The sequence below is a fragment of the Porites lutea genome, chromosome 4 (assembly GCF_958299795.1).
Source record: "Porites lutea chromosome 4, jaPorLute2.1, whole genome shotgun sequence".
Classification (NCBI taxonomy): domain Eukaryota; kingdom Metazoa; phylum Cnidaria; class Anthozoa; order Scleractinia; family Poritidae; genus Porites; species Porites lutea.
The window spans coordinates 37,638,380-37,660,218 of NC_133204.1; the positions used below are offsets into that span (position 1 = coordinate 37,638,380).

The window sequence follows — 21,839 nt, forward strand, 5'->3', positions numbered from 1 at the left end:
TGAACGCAGATCCTTAGCAAACAATTCTGAAAATAAACAGGTCTTAAACAGGGAAACAAGGGCTCGAGTTGAAGGGCGTTTTCTCGAAGCTTTAGATCTCCATTTCTATCATTATTACCTTAGAGTTCGTCCGGGAAGAAGACTGGCAATTTGCGACGAAATCGAGCGAAGAATCTTCATTGACAACGCCTCGCTGTCGTGGTACAGGGATAACTTACGCCTTCGAGAAATTTTGGATTCATGGATGTTATAATTAAACTGGGGATTCTCACGTACACTGAATTGTCTCAAATGTCGGTGCATAAAGACGGAAAAGGCAAGTTACTTTCAGCCGGGACGAATTTGAAAGGAAGGAAAGTTAGAACTGTCTTCTTCCTGCGTTGGGTAACTTTTGAATACAGTACAGTCTTAATTAGATAAAGATGCAAACGTCACTAGTTTCTTGTAAAATTATCCCTAGTTGAAATTATACCATACTACAAACTATTGATAACGTATCTTTGGGCTAAAAATATACATAACCGACAACAAATTACTAATTCGAATTTGGATGCGCTTGAATTCTATAGCAGTAAAAACGTGACCCTTTGCCCAAGGCTCGCAAAAAAGCAATAATTTTCACTCTCATCAATTCTTCCTCGTTTTCAAACAGTTTAAAGCTCATTTTACGAATTGCATTCATTTATCAAATGCTGTTTCCGGCATTTTATTTTCAAGGACTTGTTATCTGTGTGGGTTTATTGACTTGGCCTGTAAATATTAAACATTGATACACAAATCGCTCCGCGAAAGTAGATACGAAAAATATTGTCAGTCAAAATCAGAGCCGGCAATCGGTTTACTTGTCTTATCAATAAAAGTACGAGTTATCAATTTTTTTTCCCATTGTTTCCCTTTTCCCTTCTTTTTGCACTTCACTGAATACGATGTCGAAAGAAAATATTTTAAAATTTCGTGTTTAAATGCCTTAGAAAACTGAAGAAAAAAATAATTTAGATTTAGCAGGTGCGAGTCAGTAGCTAATTCAGTTTTGATCCGGATATTTGAAATTTCGAATCTTCAAAGGAAAAATAAAATGTCAGATTCGTGCAAGAATAAGAAAAGAAAAAAAAAACAACATCTGGAATGTATGATACTGAGTAAAACCTTACTGTATAACCGTAGCTAACCATACGGAGTTACGAATACCCTGTTAATAGAACCCTGTGAATATCTTTGTTTGTGACAAAAAAGTACGTCATGCACATTCATGAACAAAACTCATCAAGTTTGGTTCGTCTCATGAAAAGTTCGACGTTTGGCCTAGGTCTTAGATCGAGTTTAAATGACGTCACAGCAGCCATATATGAAACGGCGGCCATCTTGGTGCACAAAGAAGAACAAATCCTGTGGGAATTGAACTCTCTGCTTTCTTTTGTCGCAAGAAATTTGCATAGCAGGTGACCTTTTGAGCGAAAAAGATCAATTATTTGGTTTTCTTTTCTTTTTTATTTCTTTTCTACAATTAACAGTAAATTAAAGGAAACGGGTGAAAACTGCGAACGACGTTTTAACCAATTTCGGTCATTGTCAAGTTCCATGTGCCAAAAAATTGACAAGATTGGACCAACGGGCGGTGCAAACCGGCCTTAAGCAGTTTTTGCCTTACTCAGTTTTACTGTTAACAGCTGTGTAAAGTATTTTAAAGTTCTTTTCATTGTAGTAAAATACCTTTCCTTTGTTAGGCAACAGAAAAATATACAATTTACATTACAGGATTGCCATAAAGGGCTAATGGAATTGTAGATTCAATGTATCAAGATGTAGGAAATCTTTAACTTTATTCGTCCGAGATCTGTTTACAATGCAAGAATCGTTGAAGATCTGATATCTGAGATATGACTGAGATTTGAGACGAGATCTGACTTCAGTGAGTTGGTTCCTCGACTAAAAGAAAACAAAAAATATACAAAGCGAAAGTAAAATAAAGAGAAAACGAAATAAAAATACTAAGACGAAAATAATACTCACAAGAATTGCCAATACGTAGGAAACGTGAAAAAAAATTCGACGATAACAAACAATAACATCAATCTGAGAACATTGTTGATCTGTTGAGTTTTTGCGAGCTCCTAGACTTGCCCATTATAGTCACGAAGATGACGTACGCGATTCCTTCCCAGTGCCGGCGGACAGGAAAACTTAACTCGCGAAATTTTGTACCCTACAGAAATTATAGTGCAGTTTTGGGCGGTATGGACAACTGGTATGGACGCCTGAAAACTTGTTAACGCTGAGGTCCCCGGCTTTGTTGGCATGTCAAGCACAGCGGTTTCTTTAGAAACGAGCCATGCTATTTGAACAATACTTACACAAGTACGAATAAACAATAAAGAAAATAGCTTATTATTGCTATTGCTCAACTTCAAAAAGTACCACGTATAGACCTCGCTAGACGGTGGTAATAGCGCAAGACTAGACTGGGTTCACTAAAAAACGTTTCATATAACTCTGAATCTCCCACAGGTGACAGGGCGATCTTTCTTTGCGACTTCACCATCTTCTGCCCTCTGTCGGTGCTACCACGAGATCCCACTAATTTGAAAACAAGTAGTGTTTTGACAAACAAAGAAATCCGTGATCAAACAATAAAAGGAATAGCTTTCTCAAAATTGATTGCATTCTATAATCCCTGCTGTACAAAGAGTATTCCTAAGAGACTCTGGTTACTACGGTTCGATTTACAACTTTTTGAGCTGACTTTGATGAATCACTCTTGCTCTAATTGCGCGCAATTAACACACCGAAAAGCCAAAACATTTTTGCAAACAACGCTTTGATTGATGTCGTTGTTATGGAGTGGCGAACCAAGTCAAAACAAATCTTAAGCAAATTGATATTGGAAGAGGACGAGGGTGCAATGAAGCCGACGATAAGGTAAAGTACACTTTCATTCGTTGATCATTTTCACACTCTTAAACCTTACAATAGATAAGTGCTCGGTTTATATTTACCAAAAACAAATATTCTATTAAAAAATAAAGGCCATTCAGGTACCACATGAATACTGAATTATCTTCCTAGAGTTCTGTTGTTGTGCCTAAAAAGTTCATTAATAATTCCTTAAGTAGGAGGTTTTGGTAGCTTTTACGCCGACGGTTTGATCTTGAAGTTCAAATAGACCTATCTTCATTACCCGTGTCTGCTTCTGCGTAGTTTTGACCAGGAGTTTTATTGTTATTATTTTTATTTTCTTGAAATGAGCAATTCCGAATGGGCCTGTAACTGTGTTTAAACTTGTCCACAAGTCGACTTTGCGAGCGATGAAAAGGGAAGACGTTTCCCTTTTGACCATAATCGAACTAAAACCGACGCGCACTACGTACTGAGAAAATGTTTAGTGGGATGTTACAGGAAAGGGATAGTATTGAGGGTGCTGAATCAGTGTGTAATATTTGTCCTTTGAAACAAAGTTTATATGAAATAAGACATGATCGGAAAAAGTTCAGCTGCAAGTTAAATCGTATGTTGCTTAATCATCACGCTTCTTCGTTAAGTCCTCTCTATGACAGTTATATTTATACGGACTGAATCAAAATTTCAATTCTAGTTAAAATAAATGAATTAGTCCCTTGCCTTGCAATTATCATAAAAGACTGAGATCCATACGTGATGGAATAGTAGTTTGATGCCATTGTGCGCTGTTACTAAACTTTATATATTTTTTCAATTACTGACCTGGATTGTGGCTTAAGGTTACCAACAGCCAGCGTCCTGACAATACTTACGACCACGCACGGAAATCTTGATGTACATAATACGCCGACCTTTTCAAAAATAGTTTGTGGAAGACTACACCCACGAAAGTAAATTAAAACTGAAGATGCAGTATACTTCCCGCGTCCAATTTTCGAACGATGTTTCCTTTAGATGAATTTTGAATTCACGGGATATTCATCAGACTAGTTTGAACTGGGGTACATTTGCATTTTCTTGTATTTATTTTTCTTGTTATTCTGATTAAATCTATTTTCTGTTCAGAAACTGAGTTGACAATAATATCAGTTTTGAGCAAAAATAATGGAAAATGATATTAAAAAAAGTTTCTCGTCAGCAAAATCGCACCTAGTTGCCTATTCAGCTTATCCAAGGACAAAACATATATACCGCTTTCCTGCTTGGTCGGACTTCTAGACCAACAATGTTCTGTGCCATAATTGCGGCACCAAAAGAGCTGGGGCACCATGTTGAGTATGTGCAAACATTTCCTCATCATCAAGTGCAATTCTATGGCCAAACTTAGTATTAGGCATTCCTAAGGAGAATATACAGAAATACCTTAATACAGAGAATAAGTTTGATTCTTTTTTTTGCAGTACAATCTCAAGTGATTGGATCAAAGCGGAAAAGGAATTGAATGGATTTGTCATAGCAGAACATGAATTTCTTGGAGTTAAGCTTAAGACCTCAGTTATCGCCATCAAAAACTTAAAATCGACAAATATTAAGTTCAGAATTCTTAATAAAATCGAATACGAGCCATTTATGGAGGAAAGCGAGAGGAGAGTTGCGGACATCGTGCAAGTCTTTCCAAAGGAATTCCTTTTTGATCCCTCAGCAGAGCTTGTATTAAATCTTCCAAGTTGCGTGGCTTCTAAGTCATGTGGACAGTTAGTCTGCCTTTACTGTTGTAATGCGTTGGTGCGACATGGAGTTAAACAGCTAAAATGGAAGCCGCTGGACTCTTTCTCTTTTCACGTAAATGAGAGCAGAACTGAAGCAAAAATCATTTGTAAGAAAAGTGGGCTCTACACAATTAAGGTCACCCAACATCCACAAGTTACCAAAAACCTGGATATTTACACGGAATGCGAGGTTGCCCTTAAGGAGTTTCCAGGGATTAAAATCAAATTTCCTGGTGGATGTGTAGCTCGCAAAACTCCAGTAACATTAGAAGCCATTAGCAACAAAGACTTGTATAGTGTACCAACTCCATTACCAGTCTCCCCGAGATCACTCGGCTCCTGGCGGCCGCCACAGCGCTGTAAACTGGAGGACCTGGACTCGACCGATATGGTTGACATTACATCCAGTCCTGTTGTTCTCATTCGTCCTTCAAGACTCCGTTTTACGCGCCCTGTTCAATTAACACTACCTCTACTTGGAGAATATTTTGAGGTCTTCTTTTCCAGAGAAAATACCAGGATTGCTGTGCTTCAGAGCAAAGTATTGGACGAAGAAACAGTCTTATGGAAACATCACTATAGCACACCTGAGGTAAGGGTTTTATTGTCAGTATAGATGCCCAGTATAAGGATGAAACAAGTTATCAAAAATTACGATTTATAATAAGTTTATTAAGGTTTTTATAAATAAAAGCAGCAAACACTGTATCATTTTGTGATAACAAGCGGTGATTAAAAAGAGCTAACCGGAGGGCCAAAATAACTATGTAGAAACTGTACAGGCCAAAGTTTGAATAAATCTCAGGACAGACCTTTGTCTTTTTCACGGTCCCTTTTACTTACAGGCGAATTGGACTAATGAACGTAGTTTTGAAAGTGTCCCTATTTGTTATAACTTTATTCTCTTAAGATTGAGACTTCTGAAGACGGCGTGAAAGTGGCTTCATTCTTGATTACAAAAGGAGGCCTTTACAAGCTTGTGCGAAGGATATCAAACCAGAACCCGCGACACGTCGAACAGATTTCGGGTTGCATTTCAAGAGAACTTTGTTACGATGCCAACAACAACTTTGTCACCACCTCGTTACGAGGTCTCCTAACTGAAATTGCGGAACCTGGAAAACAGTTTGTCTTAAGGATTGCCCTGTTTGATAGTTCTCAGCCTAAAAACGCTGACCCTTGCTTTATCTCTGAAGTCTGCTCTCAACCGCTCTCCCTACCGCTTGGCAAAACACGATTTCTTGTGCGAGGCAGCTTTGAGCCCGATAGGGATGCCGCTGACCACACAGAAGAGCGTACCGTTATGTTCACGGGCAAGACCACGTTTGTGGATTTCTACTTGAAGTTGAGACTTAGTGATCCAACCAAACTCCCGGATGTCATTGGCAAGGTATCGGTGCACGGGGCTGGAGATGTGCAGTTCTACATTAACCTACACAAACCGATTCAGGTATGCTTCCACCCTTCAATTTCTTACTCCCTTGGAAAGACATGAATTCAAAATTAAAGAGCTTGGTCACTCCAAAATGACTGGTATATCTCATATCCCCTTTTTTCAAGTTTTCAACGAGCAAGGAAACGATAGACACTAACTACAATTACATGAGACATATTTGCATAGTAAATAAAAAAATCGACTTTTCACTGCAGCTGTTTATTCAGTTTGTTCGGTATTTTTAACTACGCCTTTTCTAAACTCACCTGCGTGACTTTCAGTTATATGCATATGGACTTCAACTTATCACAGAGCCACTTTTACTTTTTATTCGTTTATACTTTCTAGATAAGGGAGCTGGATAATTTCAACGACAAGTCCAGAATTCGAGAGAAGAGGAGGAAACCCAAGCCCCTGATAAAGCGACAAACGGTAGCCGAATTTTCTTCTTTAAGAAAAATGGCAGAACTCGGTGGGTGAAAATCAATACCTCAACTAAAAAGCGTATTAAACTAATTCTGTAAGTCTATTATTCCCTCAGGTGTTACACTGCAGTTTGCGACGTGATCATCCATTATGTACTTATTGGGACACCAAGGAAAAAGTTCATTTCCGAGTTAACCGATATACTTTTTCTTAATATGTAGAGAAGTTTGAAGTCTTGAAAAAATAAATTATATTCTCGTGCAAATAAAAAATCTTTATCTCTTGAAGTAATTTCAAATTACCCTTGTTTTTAAAATAAGCAGCGCAAAGCCGGGGTTGTGGAAATTAAATTCGAACTGAAATAGTCCATAAATATTTCATCCCTTTGCCTGTGATTCACTCTCTTCATCTTCCAATAAATTAACTGATCAAATCAATTTTTAACTCGTTCGTTTTATTAACTATTCTTCTATTCGTTTGGTTGCCGTCACCTAATGATTCCTTCATCCATCCATCAATTCAGTTCATAAATCAAAACTGTCTACCTTTACCTCTTGGTAGTTTGTGTAATCATTAGTAACTGTCAAGTAATGCATTTTTTTTTTTGTATTTTCAATTTTTTCAGATGATGACTATGTCTCTTCTTCTCCTGGTGCAAGTGGGATATTCCGCCGATCCCTTCCGATGCTTTCCGAGACACCTTTCGAGTTTTCCGAAATGCACTCGCCCTGCACGTCTCCTCCGCTTACAGCAACTCTGCCAGAGATCCATCACTCTAAGTCAAGTCAAGCGCATAGCATTCTATTAAGTGAGTTCGAGGAAGACCGGGAGGAACTTAGATAGTAACCTCTGAAGTCAAACTTTTTTCGTAAAGAAAGTGCCATTGCAACAGACATTCCTGTTTATGATTAATTTACTGGTTAATAAAACGTCACAAACTTGTATTTCTGTTCTGTGATTGTTTGTTATGGTCATGAAAGATGCTAGGTGAAGAAAGACTTGCACTGATTTCGTTTTTAGTATTTTTTAGTATTTCGGCAGTTTTCCAATTCTGGGTATCTTGAGAGCAACAGTGACTTTCCATTTCTACCAAAGCCACCACATTCACTTCATTAAATTCAACTCATTTTATTTACTATTTTAGGAGGTTTAAAAGATTTAAAATTAACCCTAAAAAGAAGAAGAAATAAGAACAATAAATATTAAGAGAATACTATAGTTAGGACCTGTTTACATTAAGGTGGGGGGGGGGGGGGGGGGTGTAAACCGCCTGTCCACATAATCTCTCATTTTAATTTGATCACGTTTACATGATAGGTGACGTGACCACTATAAGAGATTATATGGACAGGCGGTTTACCCCACCAAAGTGATCCCCCACCTCCATGTAAACAGGCTCTTAGAGTAAACTTGTTTACCATAACTAGGGATGCTTTCAAGTATGTATTCACACTTGCTTGCCTGGAAAGCACGAAAAAAAAAAATGATACCTGCTCCGAGAGGATCCCAAATCCCGTTCATCTGCTTCAATCGCTGTTAATCCTTTAATATATGTAGTTTCCTTAAGCGAGCTAATCCATGCAGGGATGCCTAGCTGGGCACGTGCAAGTTTACCGCGCGCAGATATGAATGATTGTGACGACAGCTGAAGTCGTATGGCCGTGTAAAGAACACGAAATCACCACTAAAAAGGGTGAATAAAATTAACACTCAACTAGCAAAGATGTCTTGTTGCGCAGCGAAAACAGCGGAAGATAGACTAGAACCTTACGAACTTCGAACACTGTACGTTAGGCAGATTAAAAGACTCGCTCAGAGGGGACTATTTGGGCAAGCTATAAGCGTGTTCAGAGAGGTGGGTTAACTGTTTTTCTTTTTCTCCTAGTTTTGTATGTGATATGAAAGTAACAGACAGTCAGTAACAACCAATGGTCGGGTTTCAAACACATTTCATCATTCGCGTAACGTATTTTAATAAATGCTCTACCTTTTTTGGGAGCGCTCTCCTTTGGAACAATTTACTTTGCGGCCATTCAATGGGAAATCTCCCGATCAAAACTTTCACTTAATTTCTTTTTGTGGATAAATACCTTCTGGCGTTTTCCTGGTTTGTTTTGTAATGGCTGCAAGACCACCTTCCTAGTCTCTTAATTTGGTTTAAATCTTTAAAGTTAAAAACTTTACTAGAAGCTCCACGGTATTTAATGGGATGAATAGAAACATTATTATTTAATTATTTGCATACTTTTATGATTATTTTCGTTAACCTTTTCATTTCCTTTTGCCCTCACAGCTCTCAAAAAACCTTGGAGTAACTGCTGCGACAAAAAGATTAAGTAATATGGCAATATCTGATCTTCTAAATGCCAGGGAATTCCCTGTTGATAGAGAAGCATATCGATATTTAGATAGGTATGTTCCCTTTAATTACCCATCAGTGAATGTCTTGGCTACAAGCAGTCATTTCCAATACGACCGCACTGTTAAGGACCGTAAAGAGCAGTTGACGGATCGTACGCTCCGTACAAACCGTCAGCACTGCTAACAGTCCGTATATTCTGAGCACATATAGCCTGTTTCAGGCTTCGAGACATTTCGCTGAACTGAGAAAGCGCGAACTCGAAAATAAAACGGGAGGAAACTGGGGAGAGCAGGGGTGGCGGTGCGTCTTCCCCACTATCTGAGAGCCTGGAACAGGCTAGAGCACATAAGAAGAGTGCATCTCATTATTACATCAGGGTACAGTGTGTTGCGGTTCGTTCGATCAGTGCGGATCGTAACGGTCCGTATGCTTGATTGAACGGATCGCGAGTTCCTCGTTATATGAGCCAAAAAGCTAAACAAGCACGCTCCAAATGTAATATTCCTTGCTATATTATCCATAGAGCTAAACAAGCACACTCTAACAGTAATATTCTAGTGTTCTTTAAGCAATAGAGCCAAACAAGCACGCCCCAAATGTAATATTCCTTGTTCTTATCCATAAAGTGCAATGAGCATATCCTAACTTACAGTAATGTTTCTCGTGGTTTCGGGTGCGACTTTCTCTTTTTGTACTAAATATTTCGTAGATCAAAACCTGATCAAATGTAATTTGACTTTTTAACATTCAGAGTTAATGGTCGTCTCCAGGGACTTTAAGTTTTCATCAGCAAAAAGCAAGAAAAGCATATTTCATATCGTCAGCAAATACATAAAAGTCAAACTTTTTGAAGAATTGAAAATATGTCTTTTAAGAACGGCAGAAGGACTCAATGCAGAGCCCTACTAGTATAACAGGCGACCTACAAAAAAAAAATTTAATTTTCGGAGTAACTTCATTTCTGCTGAAAAGATAGTCGTTCTGATGTTGTAAACTATTGTTAGTTAGCCTAAAGTCACTTCAAAAACTCATTAATAATTCATAAAGAAAAAAAAAACTTAATGTTTAATAAGGGGCTATATCAGTCTGCCAAAGACACACGTCCAACTTTTTACCCCCAAATCTAAATTTGGCGGTAATCCAGAGATTTTGAAGCCGTTCAAAAAACTCGTTTTCGAACAGTTCATCCTCGTTCCCAAGGTCCTCTCTAGCTCGTCCATACTGAGCGAAAGAGGACCCTGGGAACGAGAATCTGAGCAAAGAGGCCTGGAAAAAAAAAGCTTGTTGTTGGAATAACCTAGAATTACTTCCCTATCCTTTCAATTTCATAAAGCTAGTTGCTTGTTTCGGTACTGAAGTTGTTGTTGGTATTGCTTAATTTGCTCATTCTTTTATCTTTGCGTTAATTTTCAGGCTTCACGAAGCTCTTTTCTTTAAAAACGAACGCCAAGCCAGCCACATGTGTAACCTGTTCATAAAACATTTCGATTTCGATCCACCAAGTGATGTTGCAAATGATTTGGAAGAAGCTAATAAAGAGACACTGGCAAAGTCCGGTTTGTCAGTCATAACCATATGTGGAATGGATTTATCATCAAAGAAAAAACTAAAGAAGCTTAAAGAGTTGTTGTCAAGATGTCCTGAGGTTAAGAAGATAGAGTTGGTGTTCTGTTCCCTGACCAACGAACGTCTTCTCGAGTTATTTGAGGCAATGATGAATCTGAAATGTTTACTCTTTTTAGGCAAGTGGCTGCTATGTTCTGAAAAGGAGACAGCGTGGCCGAGCGGTTAGAGCGCCAGAATTGCAATTTGGAGGCCACGAGTTCAATCCCCGCCCGAACTGCTGGCGTGGCCGAGTGGTTAGAGCGAGGCCGCGAGTTCAATCCCCGGCCAAACTACTTGCTGGATTTGTTCTTGGTAGTTCTTAGTTGAACTCCTCGTTCGCACTTGTAAATAGCTAACTGGTTTGCCTCCGGCCAGTTGGGATTTTTCACTTTTTTATGCTTATTTCAATTATTTGAAATAAGCATTTTTTTTTTCTGCCGTATATGTGGGCCACAATGGGTTGCCCATATGGGTCACCAGTAATTGTGTTACCACTATCAAGTCAACTACCTATCCAAATGATCGTAACATCTTTTACATAACGAGCTTGTCTGTTCGGATCGTTCTCCATTCTCACGTATCCTTTTTTCTATCTAGGTTTGCGTGGCAACAAACTTGATAACAGAGTCGTTTTCAAGCTTCATAAATTATTGGAAGAACCGGACAATTTCCCTGCTCTGGTATGGACAGACTTCCGAAACAACAAAGGGATTATTACTATTTCAGGAGCCTTCGTACAGCTTTTAATGCAAAGGAGGTTAACGTTTAACGCTGAAAAAGCGGAGACACCAGATGAAAGAGTGGACATCAGTGTTCAAGATGCCATGAACGGAAAAGTGTGTTAGGTCATATATATATCATTTATATATTTGAGAATGATTATAATTATGATTTATTCACAATAAATTAATATTGACATAATTATAGACATATTTATAGCGTCTTTGATATTGCTTTGACCCCATTCTGAAAAAAAATTGGATCATATTGGTTTGGGACGGGACATACCGTAGCTGTGAATGAACTACTGACCAACGCAGGCCGCAAGTAATCAGGATCAGTAAATGAGAAAACGGGACTTCACAAAAGTGACAATGCTTAGAGTAACTTTGGACTTGGTCACAATGTTTGGGTTTCCGTTTTGTCAATTTCATTTGTACGTTTGTGGTGGTAAAAGGGACCTTACGATCCGACAACGGCCACGTCCATAAGAACGTCGCTGAAAGATAGACTTCGCATCCTTTTAGACGTTTTCGCGATTATCCCAATTCGCCCTGTTACTTAAAAGAAGGGAAGTTTGGCTGGAGCTGAAGAGAGGGGGCCGCGCCCTAGTTCAGATAGAAATGGTAGAATTTATCGCGTTGCCGTTCCCGTACTCAAGTAAACTTAAAGTGTGGTCATTTCACATCGTTGTTGTGCAGGCACAGCAAAGAAATGTACAAAAAAGCGTGATGCACGTGCAGAGTTGTTGTTTTACTCATCAAACCTATTGTATTTTTGACGGTCTCCTTGCCGTCGCCGTCGTAGTTTCGATGGCGAGGATAGAAAAAAAGCCTGAGCTTAGTCAACTTATTCATTATCTGAAACATTGTTCCCAGAGAAGTGTTTTGTAAAGTTTAATTCTTTCCTCATTACCTACTTTTTTATATTAAGTTTAGAGTTTTTTTTCCTACTTTTATTTTGTGGATTTCACCCAAATAAAAACATTTCTGCCGAAAAATTTTACCAAACAGTTCGTTACTTTCAACTTTAAGAGAGACCTGACACGTCCAATTGAGGCCTCCATAGTTAGACTCATCACTGTCATAATGGATCTATAATGATCGTGCTTGAGATTATTTCTAAAAGCAGAAAACAAAGCGACAGTCTCTACATCCAGGTATGGAAAATAAGATTAAGATTAAGAGATTAAGCAACGACGACTTAAAAAGTGAATTCGCGCTGCCTTAAACTTCAATCGCGCTTATCCTATTATCATCAATTAAAGGAACGTCAATGCTTTCCCCATCGCCTAATACATCTTGACAAATTCACTGTAATCAATTTCTCCATCTCCATCCTCATCGAGCATATCCACAAGCTTGTCAAGATAGAAGTCACTCATAACCTTTAGACGCTTCATTCCGTCAATGAAATCCTCTCTAGACAGGCTATCACGGAACTGACAGTCAGGATCCAAGCGCTTGAACAAATCCGAAGCGTGAATCTTGTTTTTATTTAGGTATACTTTAAGGAAATCAAAAGGATTCGTCTCCTTCTTCTTGCTCACAAATGTGTCCCTCTTTTTGCAGCCGTGATGGACCACCAAGCTCTTTCCCCGCTTTTCCAAAACTTTTTTAAGTAAAACTTCGCAGTCATGGTCCAGCTTTATGTTCAGAATTCCCAGAAACTTCAACGCTGGAGCACCATTCTTGTTTAACATTTCAAAGATCTTGTTTACTCCTTGACAAGCGTTGAAAATTAAATTGTGGTTAAGGTTCAGTTTCTCTAATTTTTCACTCCCTTCCAGTCCTTTTGAAATGTTTTTTAAGCCTTCATCTGAGAGCCGGTTGTTACTCAAGTTTAATTCTTTGATCGTTGAATTTCGTTTCAAAGATTCCCCGAATTCTACAGTACCAATGTCGTCAAATCCATTCCAAGAAAGATCCAATTTTTCCAACGAGTCGTTGTATCGTAGGCTCTTAGCAATGGCCTCTGCTCCACCCCTACGAATGTGATTCCAGCTTAAATCCAGTTCAAGAACGGAGTTGTTGTAAGTAAGGGCATTTCCAAAGAAAACTCCAGAAGCCTCCGAAAGCTTGTTGTAACTAAGGTTCACGCAAAGCAAAGAACTGTTGTTCTCGATGCCTTCAGCCAGCATCTCAGCATCCTTGTCTTCCAACCCATTACCAGAGAGATCTAGCTTTCTTATGACAGAGTTACTTGGTAAAGCTTCTGCTATGGCGTTGATCCCTTCTCGTCTGATTTTGTTGTTCGCCAGATTTAGTTCAGTGAGAACCCTATTCTTGGACAACAGTTTCCCAATGCATATTCCACCCTTTATATTAAGCTCGTTAAATGCCACGTGTAAACTGGAAGTTGTTTTGTTTCCTAGGAGAACTGAGGTAATCGCTCTAGTGCCCATCTCTCTCAGAAATCGATGATTAATCTTTATTTCATCTTGTCCAATTTCCCTCTCGAATCTGGACACCGGGGTAACCCCCAAATCTTCACATACCCTCAGATACGATTTCTTAGCGGACTGAGTTTCATCCTCATCGGAAAGATCATCATCTTCGAGGTCTGTGTCCCAGTGTGAGCTTGTGAACGACTGTGTCTCGTCCTCCTCATCGAGTCTTCCTTCTGGCCTCAGGAGAGCAAGAGTTGAATCCACTCGTTTTATTGTACTTGAAGCACTTGAACACGTTGAGCGCACACTCGGTGCTTGGTTGATCGAAACGTTGTCAAATGAATGTCTTCGTGGCATGTCTGTTTCGTCGAGGAATCTACATTTGGAAGCGACAGAGATTAATTCAGTTTTTTTAAGGACAGCTCACTTTCAGAAAATCGTGGTTTTCAGACGGAACTTTTAGAAAATTTCAAGAAGCGCTAGATTCGTGATCGAAGCTTTCGTGTTAAATTTGTAGCCCATTTAAAACCGTTCGTAAATACTCACTTTGAGTCGCACTTATCTTCGAGGTAAAAGGAAATCATAGAAAAAGTATTAGATTTTTGGCTTTAGAAATAAAGTAATTATAAAAAAAAATTTGAACAACAATCGAAGGTACTACTGACAAGTTTTTAAAATATTTAATTTCCAGTGGCAGGAGTCGGTGTCTTTTATTTAGATTACACTTAATTCAAAACAATGCGTCAGTGACCTTGAATCCATTCTATTTTGACGGATGTTAAATCGATTAGGAAATTTAATATCTTCTCTCGACTTCACACGGAAGAAATAAATATAGCAAGTGCGGATTATTGACTATCGGGAAAACAAATTACAGTCTCAATTTTCATGTACCAAACTTTTTTCCCTGCAAAAATTTTTTAGTTTTAGTTTTTATCTCTGTCGAATGAACAATCTGGTTCTAAAGTCAGTGTAAACAGACCGTTTCATTCTGGAAGCCTGATATGATCGACTTATAGCAGGCTTGTGAATAGTAGAAATGGATGAATATAATTTCCATATTGCACGGTTTCAATCTTTCAAAAATGGATGTACTCTTTCAGATGATACTATTATAATATTTTACAATATTTGCGTCAGTTGAATGCACCCATGTAGTTAGTTTAGGAGAAGTAAACATATACCGCATTCAAAAGCATTTCAGTTGAGGAACAAGAAGTGAAAAAGAAAAAAACTATCAAGACTTACCTTTATGTCAGCCTATTAGTCCTGAAAAACAAAATCCTAAAATATCAAGGAACCAAACTTTTCGTTAGAAGCTGATCTTGAATTGTTTTGACGGAACTGCGTACAGTTGCTAGGCTTTTTGATAAAGTCGTTTGATTATTCCATATTGACATGAATTATTGTTTGATAGCATTAGGATTAGCATCTTTTGTGCCAAGGTCTCTTGAGATAAAATATGTCATTTATGCAGCAGCTTTCTCAATTGTGCTGTTAATTGCAAATTAACTTAAAACTGGCCAAGTGAAAAGGTAGTCTGCTTTCATAGCAAACTGGGATTAGTTTTCGTTCTTTACAACAATGCTAATATGCGTCTGAACTTGCGTTATTTATCCAGTGTGAAGTCAGATTTGTTTCGGGGGGGGGGGAAAGAGGCGCGATTTTATTGGACTGAAAAGAGCTCAAGTCTAAAAAACGTAAAATAAACAGAACGAGTCTAAAATCCAGTCTTGAACGGTGAAGCTTGGCCAGTAAACGATTTATTAAAATGAAAAAAAAAAAAAGAATAATGAAATTTTATTCTCCGTAAAAAGGAATTGAATTTTTCCTCAGCGTCCTCAGAAAAAACACTCCCAGATGGTGACTACCCCCTGTTTAAAGTGTGTTTTCCTACTGTTACAGTCTCTTTGTGGCGTTTCTCGCCGTCCACTGCGCTCGTGCAACAAAAAATCTTTTAGGACCTAGCTGGACATAAGTATAGGGTTGAAGTGATTTAAAGTCGAGTGTGAAATTTAGTTTTGAGATTTGTTTGCCTTTATGGCAATATACTTAGAGAACAATTAAACTATAAATAAATAAATAAACATCCAGTCCAAGACTATCTCAGTAAATCAAACCTAGCCCTAACCAATATAGGCAATATTTAGCCATTTAAACTGTTTCCTGTCGTCTGTTGCAACAGGCCTGGACAATTTTCGTTCTAGGCATGCGATGAAAAATGGAAATGTTAGACTAACTTTTTCAAGTTTTAAAACTAGAATCGCCAAAAAAATATCATGGCTAGTTCTCCTTGATGAAACTTGTTTGGTAACTTCTGCACAAGCTAGAGATTTTAAAGTGTATTTTGTGTATTGGTAAAGGAACTAAGTAATGAGCTTAGCGAAGTGGTAACCAAAAGCATCAATATCGTGGTAACATAGCCCTATTACGCATGTTGACCCATCTGGTTTTATATTTTAGGTTTCGTACATTTTCTCTACTTCCTTGAACAAAGATCAGAAACGTCAACAATAATTCATAAATTCAGCTCTTTTAGTCCCTTTGTCCCTACTAGCTAGAGGTGATTGACCCTGGAACCGTGTTCAACTACCGTGCCTTCCTCCAGTGCCGTTTACAACTTTGGCTGCGCTTAAGAAAAACTGCACCTTACGGTCTAATGGCGCAGATTCACCGACTATTAATTCTGACAAACATCACACTGTTAAACACAAGTGTTATATTTACTTCCATTATTATGCTATCCCTACTCTACTGCCATTAAACTGCAGTACATTATTTTTACCAGAGTGATAACAATAAAGGGTCAATAACCAAATTGACTTGTTGTATTTCAAAATTCCGCAGTTCGTGAGAGGTTGCCGTCAACTTCCACATCACAGTTACTATTCCGTATTTTTTTTTCGAATTAACTCCTTTATTTTACTATTATTGTTCCTTGTTTCATCTCTTTTCAATTTCCTTGCCCCAAAGTCAATCGGGTAAGGTTTTTCGTAAAACAATTGAGTGGTTACGAAACATTCACATTGCATAATATTATGAAACAATTTTTTGCTGAGCCTTAGGGCGGGAAAATACTTACTGTTACCGGCCTTAATATTTTGAAGTACAAAAGTTTTAAAATTCTCATCAGAGCTTTTTCTATGTTATAAACAACGCTATTGCTCAGATGTTTAAAATAATCTTAAGTCAGTAATTTGTAACTGAATTAATAACTTATCTGACGTGGTACACGTCAAATGTTTCTCGGCAACATTTACGCCGATGAAAGGCCCAGCAAATAACACTTTTTTATGTCAACGATCTATTCCGTGGTATGTCTGTGTGATTTTGTCCCACTGGTTTCCTGATACTTTGTCTTTTATCCTCTCCAGCTAGCTGTGCAGCCCTCGCCCCTTCAGCTGTTTTCGCTTCAACTGTTATGGGTCCAAATCCTACAGGTGAATTAACAAGCGTCTCTCCATCAGAGTTAGGAATGCGCTCCGTTGTGTATGATCCTCCCTGTGTGATTTCTTCGCGTCCTAAAACTTCTGGCTCCGATGCATCCAAGCCATACTCTCGGAAATCGTGCAATCGTCTGCGAAACTGAGGTTGCCGAAAAAGTCTTCTTGACAACGATGGGTATCCGTATGTCAGAGAAGGATGATGGAAGAACGATCTGTCTTGAAATAAAGTTTTTGGAGAAAAACTTCGAATCGAACCTAAGACATTTTGAGGGCGTGTAAGACCATTGGAAACTAACGACGGCATTAAGTCTGCAGGAGCGAGGGTTGTGGACATCATACGTGACGTTAATGGTGAAATCGTGCGAGACGATAACGCAGAAGATGGCCCGACATCGGAATTTTCCAAGGGTGACACAAGAGACGATGTCATATAACGGAGTGGCGTTGACTCTAAGGGAAGAAGGTTTCCAAGCTGTTGATATCCTGACATACCCAGCTGCTGCATGCCTGCAGACTGCAACCCAGGTACTGTCTGCATTCCCACCGGCTGGACTGCTAAGGACTGTGCTGAGATAGGCTGCTCTTGCATCAGCTGCTGCAGTTGAAGCTGACGTAATTGTGGCTGTGCGGATGGCTGAGTGACCATAGCCTGTAACGGTTGCACTTGCTGGAGCGTCTCCAGAGCTGGAGTCAGAATGAACTGTCTCTTGTAATCTTCTGATGTCCCGTCCTGTAACAAATCATCAACATTTCCAGATTCTTCCGGCAAAATTGGCTCTAGCAGAGTTTGGCGTTTAACGTCAATTTTCCTTTTTTCCTTTAAAATCTTATCTCTAATTGGTTTCTTTTTCTTCTTTAATGACGCTCCGGGGACCTTGGATCTGCTCACTAATGGAGATCGCTGCAACATGGGTGGAAGTGAGAGGTAAGGGAACATGGATTGCTGGTAGCCTAGTGAAGATCCTGTGGACAATAAATAGGGCATAAAAAATCATTGCAACCCTCTCTACTCAAACTACGCGAAACTCGTTTCCTAAGAAGAAGGCTCTGCATCTGCAGGAGATGCCCCATTTCATAGCGCTGCTTCGTTTTCAAATTGTGTAGTTGGATATCTTTAAATATTAGCAACAATATTTAGGACAAACCAAATGTTATGGACGATATCTCTGGCCGCTGCCATTATTTTATACGATGAAAATTAAAAGTAGCGCTCTGAACATTACCTTGAAACTATCTGATGAACTTTACGCATGATTTTTTTTTATTATTTTTAAGTTTCATTTCAGCATCTTTGAGCCACGACGTAGCATACTTGTTCAGTACTTTATAAGTAATGTAATGTGGGTTCTGATTTGATTACATGTTGTTTACTGTTTGGATGCTTACAAATATTGAGCTCAGAACACTGGAGGAAAGCTAAATGATCTCTTTCTGCCGAGGAGTGTTAATAGGAAGGTTAGATATTCGTAGCTATGGTTAAGAACACTCCTGAACAGGATTGCTGGTCTGAAAGCGACGAATATTCTTGCATCACAGTCAAGCAACTTACGCACAGAGTCAAAATGTAAGTCAGAGGGTCACTAACATTTCCCTTCAGGACGACACTCAAACGGGTCATCACTGTATTTTCCTTCTAAATGCTAAGATCTGAATACAAAGGATACAAAACTTATAAGCTACAACACTGTCCAGTCGATTAAAAAAAAACGCACACACACATACACGCTGGGAACATACCAAGTAATCCCTGGAGAGGGTAGCTTTGTGACCTGTAAAGCTGGGATAATGGCGAAGGAACGTTTGCATTCCCATAACCCATCATCGCTTCGTTGTACTGACTTGCTCCTAACGTTGAAGGAACGTACCCCAACCCACTCTCCGCACTGAAACGGGATGCGCCACCAACACCCAATACACTTCCATATCTTAAACTTTGCGCCGCGCTCAGCATGCTTCTTTGTCTTAAAATAGCATTGTACAAGGAGGCCAGGCTATTTGAATCGCTGTTAAGTCTTTGGTAACCACTCAGAGCCTCGGAATTCTCTGGATAACCTGCAGCTGTTGGAATAAGTCCTCTTGTCAGGCCAGTCTCTTGGAGACTCTGCTGCGTGGCTAGCTGTCCCGGTGATGCAAACATGCGGGCCTGGGAATTTTGCCCGAAATTGTAAGGCCCTAGGATAGAATTTAACGGTAAAAACTGACGGACGGGGGTATATGATAAGCCTCTATAAGCATTAAGACTGCGCAGAGCACCCAACGATGACGGTTGAATAAGCTGAGGGGCGGCGAAGATGAATTGGCGCTTGCGAGATCTGATTCCCTTTTTGTGTTTGTGTGCTCGGGGTATGTCAGATTTGTGGGTTCTGACATTGACTTCATCTTTTCTGGGCTTTGGGAACTTCTCTCGCTTGATTCCATTGTAGAACCAATTGTTACAGTAAGGAAAGTGAAAGCAACCGTGGTAAAATACGGCTGGATGGTGATGAACGACCGGTGGCGGTGCATAATGTTGTGCCAGATGAATCGATGGATGAAATATTGGAACAGCCGGAGTACCGGGTTTGGCTACAACTTGAAGAGAAGCCGGCTTAGCGTTGACTTTTACCCCAGCGGGATTCGCATTTACTTCGATCTCGGCGGCCTTGTCGTCGACTTGAAAATGCGACGGTTCACCGGTCTGAGTCACTGTGCCACCATCCTCAGGGAATGGTCTTGGTTTAACGCTTCTATTACAAGCGAACAAACAAAGAAGACAAAATAGCAACCGAACGCTATCACCAAAATTAGACCATGTCATACTTAGATTTGGCTTTCAATTCAAGAACTTGTTAATAGTTTTGGCTAACGAAAAGCCACATTTCAGAAGCTTAGAAAGGTTAAAATTTTGCCTCGTTCTTTCCATTGGATTGAAACTTTTGGTGACATCATGACGGGTTATAAATGATAAATAACTTTTATGCACTCTTCCAACAAGTGGCTCAATTCTATCTGATGGATTTCTCTCATCATCTTTATAAATGCCATTTTTCTAAGAATACAGGGGCGTTTCTTTGTGTAAAGAAGACGCAATAGAAGACAGGGGGTATTAGTAGAACATGTGTCTGCCAGAGGAATTTACACCATCGAAGGGAAAGTATAAGCAATCGTCTAAACTAGTCGATGATAGAATGGACATGAAGCGGTGTTAAAACTATCACTGTAGTCGCAAGTCACAATCACGTCAACTTTTTTAAAACTTCCTAGTATCGAACCTCCCAAGGGAGCGTTGGCGATTTGCTTAGTCGTTCAACGTTTGACTTCTGCTTTAAGAGAGAGGTTATAAAATTATTGAGTAAAACCATACGTGACGTCTTGAATCTACCACTGGTTGTAATTCACCTTTCGTAAATCAATTTCACGATTTAAAATATTACGACGAATAGACCAAATTGGTTTGAGCCTATTCGCGAATTCATTCACAGGCTATGCGTCGTAAAAGCTTGGTCTCCGATCCATGGTCAAATGAAATCACATATTAAGGGACTGCCACGGTAGTTCAGTCCATTTTGTTTAACTTTGCTAATTACAAGCTTCAAAAACAGCAAACAATCAAATTCTATCATGTAAAGAATCTTGTCGTGGTAACATAAATTCTGATGGATTTCCCGAGCTTTACAGGTTTTAAAAAGATACTAGTAACAGAGATAAACTTCAGTAACTGAGTGGCTTAGCAGGTTTCACTGAGAACCCCATTTGTAATCCATTGCAACCTTCTGGAAATTTGGTCCATCCCGACCTTCTGTCCTACCAAAAGATATTGTTTTTTGTATTCAACTCGTCTAGTCAGTAAGCTGTTTCTAACAATTGGCTGAAGTTGGCTATTTTGCGTTACAAAACTGACACTTTCTTTTATTAGGCTTGCTAGAAATAATCAAAGAATGCAACAACATACAGTATTTTAAAAGTTATAGAGTTTCTCGTCATCTTCTTTACTGCAAGCGTCTATATAACAAAAGAATACGTTGTGATACGACGAAGGAACAAGATTTTTTAGCTCACCTGTACAGGAACACCACTTTTTCCACGACAGTTACATGTAGGTCCGCCGCGCACGGTCCACAAATTGTATATTGCAAAGATCACCGGTGATTCGAAGGTCAAGCTTGTACCTGAATAGCATATTCTTCATTTTATTAAGTTACTTATTTTAAGAGAGGCGAGAAAAATGTATTTCAAAGCCCCATTAGCCTGATTGGTGTTCATAAAAATTGATGCCCCAGCAGAAACAATAAGTATAAAAGAAAATTGAATCTCTTCGCAGAATCAATTTCCTTTTCCAAAGTTACAAAGCTCGAAGGGTTATTAGGATGACGATGTTGTGGTTCAATTTTATTCTTGGTTTAAATTTTATTTTCTTTTGTTTCAAAATCATTACCATACAATACCACCCAAAAACAAAAAATAAGGACAAAATTGGACCACTTTAATTTTACGATATACGTCATCAGCTGGAGAGCGTCTGATCGTTTGTTCGGCCCATGTGATACATTCAGCGTCAGTGTACGAGGAATGTGTCATGGTTGTCTCTGTTGAGTGGTTTACAGTACAAGCTCTTATACATTCGAAATGAGAAACATTTCTGGCATGCTAAAACAGTGAAGAATAAATTTGTATTTTTTTCCAAGAGTTTGTGAAAAATTTCTTTTTTTGCCTTGGCGTAACAAAACGGTAGAGTAGGTAAACTAAGATTGTAACGTAGACGAACGTGCGTGCAACAGTTATCACCCGCGTGCGCCTTTTGTTTAAGGGCTAG

The 21,839-nt window shown here is 39.0% G+C and overlaps 4 protein-coding genes across 4 annotated transcripts; 2 read left to right on the forward strand and 2 right to left on the reverse strand.

The window, feature by feature from the left end:
- Positions 1 to 2,819: 2,819 nt before the first annotated feature.
- On the forward strand, positions 2,820 to 7,368 carry LOC140935946 (uncharacterized). The gene is made up of 5 exons (XM_073385520.1): positions 2,820 to 2,916; positions 4,356 to 5,256; positions 5,575 to 6,114; positions 6,448 to 6,571; positions 7,151 to 7,368. Exons 1-5 carry the CDS (start codon positions 2,834 to 2,836, stop codon positions 7,366 to 7,368), a joined length of 1,866 nt encoding a protein of 621 aa, XP_073241621.1. The 5' UTR covers positions 2,820 to 2,833.
- Positions 7,369 to 8,176: 808 nt separating this feature from the next.
- LOC140935907 (uncharacterized) lies at positions 8,177 to 11,340 on the forward strand. The gene is made up of 4 exons (XM_073385483.1): positions 8,177 to 8,380; positions 8,819 to 8,937; positions 10,301 to 10,629; positions 11,090 to 11,340. The coding sequence occupies exons 1-4, from the start codon at positions 8,249 to 8,251 to the stop codon at positions 11,335 to 11,337; spliced, it is 828 nt and encodes a 275-aa protein (XP_073241584.1). The 5' UTR covers positions 8,177 to 8,248; the 3' UTR covers positions 11,338 to 11,340.
- A 1,062-nt stretch (positions 11,341 to 12,402) lies between these two features.
- On the reverse strand, positions 12,403 to 13,973 carry LOC140935592 (uncharacterized). The gene has a single exon (XM_073385157.1). It carries the CDS (start codon positions 13,956 to 13,958, stop codon positions 12,504 to 12,506), a length of 1,455 nt encoding a protein of 484 aa, XP_073241258.1. The 5' UTR covers positions 13,959 to 13,973; the 3' UTR covers positions 12,403 to 12,503.
- Positions 13,974 to 16,214: 2,241 nt separating this feature from the next.
- Positions 16,215 to 19,994, reverse strand: LOC140935593 (uncharacterized). Its single transcript, XM_073385158.1, has 2 exons — positions 18,785 to 19,994; positions 16,215 to 18,010 (listed from the first exon to the last, which is right to left on the reverse strand). Exons 1-2 carry the CDS (start codon positions 19,842 to 19,844, stop codon positions 16,893 to 16,895), a joined length of 2,178 nt encoding a protein of 725 aa, XP_073241259.1. The 5' UTR covers positions 19,845 to 19,994; the 3' UTR covers positions 16,215 to 16,892.
- Positions 19,995 to 21,839: the final 1,845 nt, after the last annotated feature.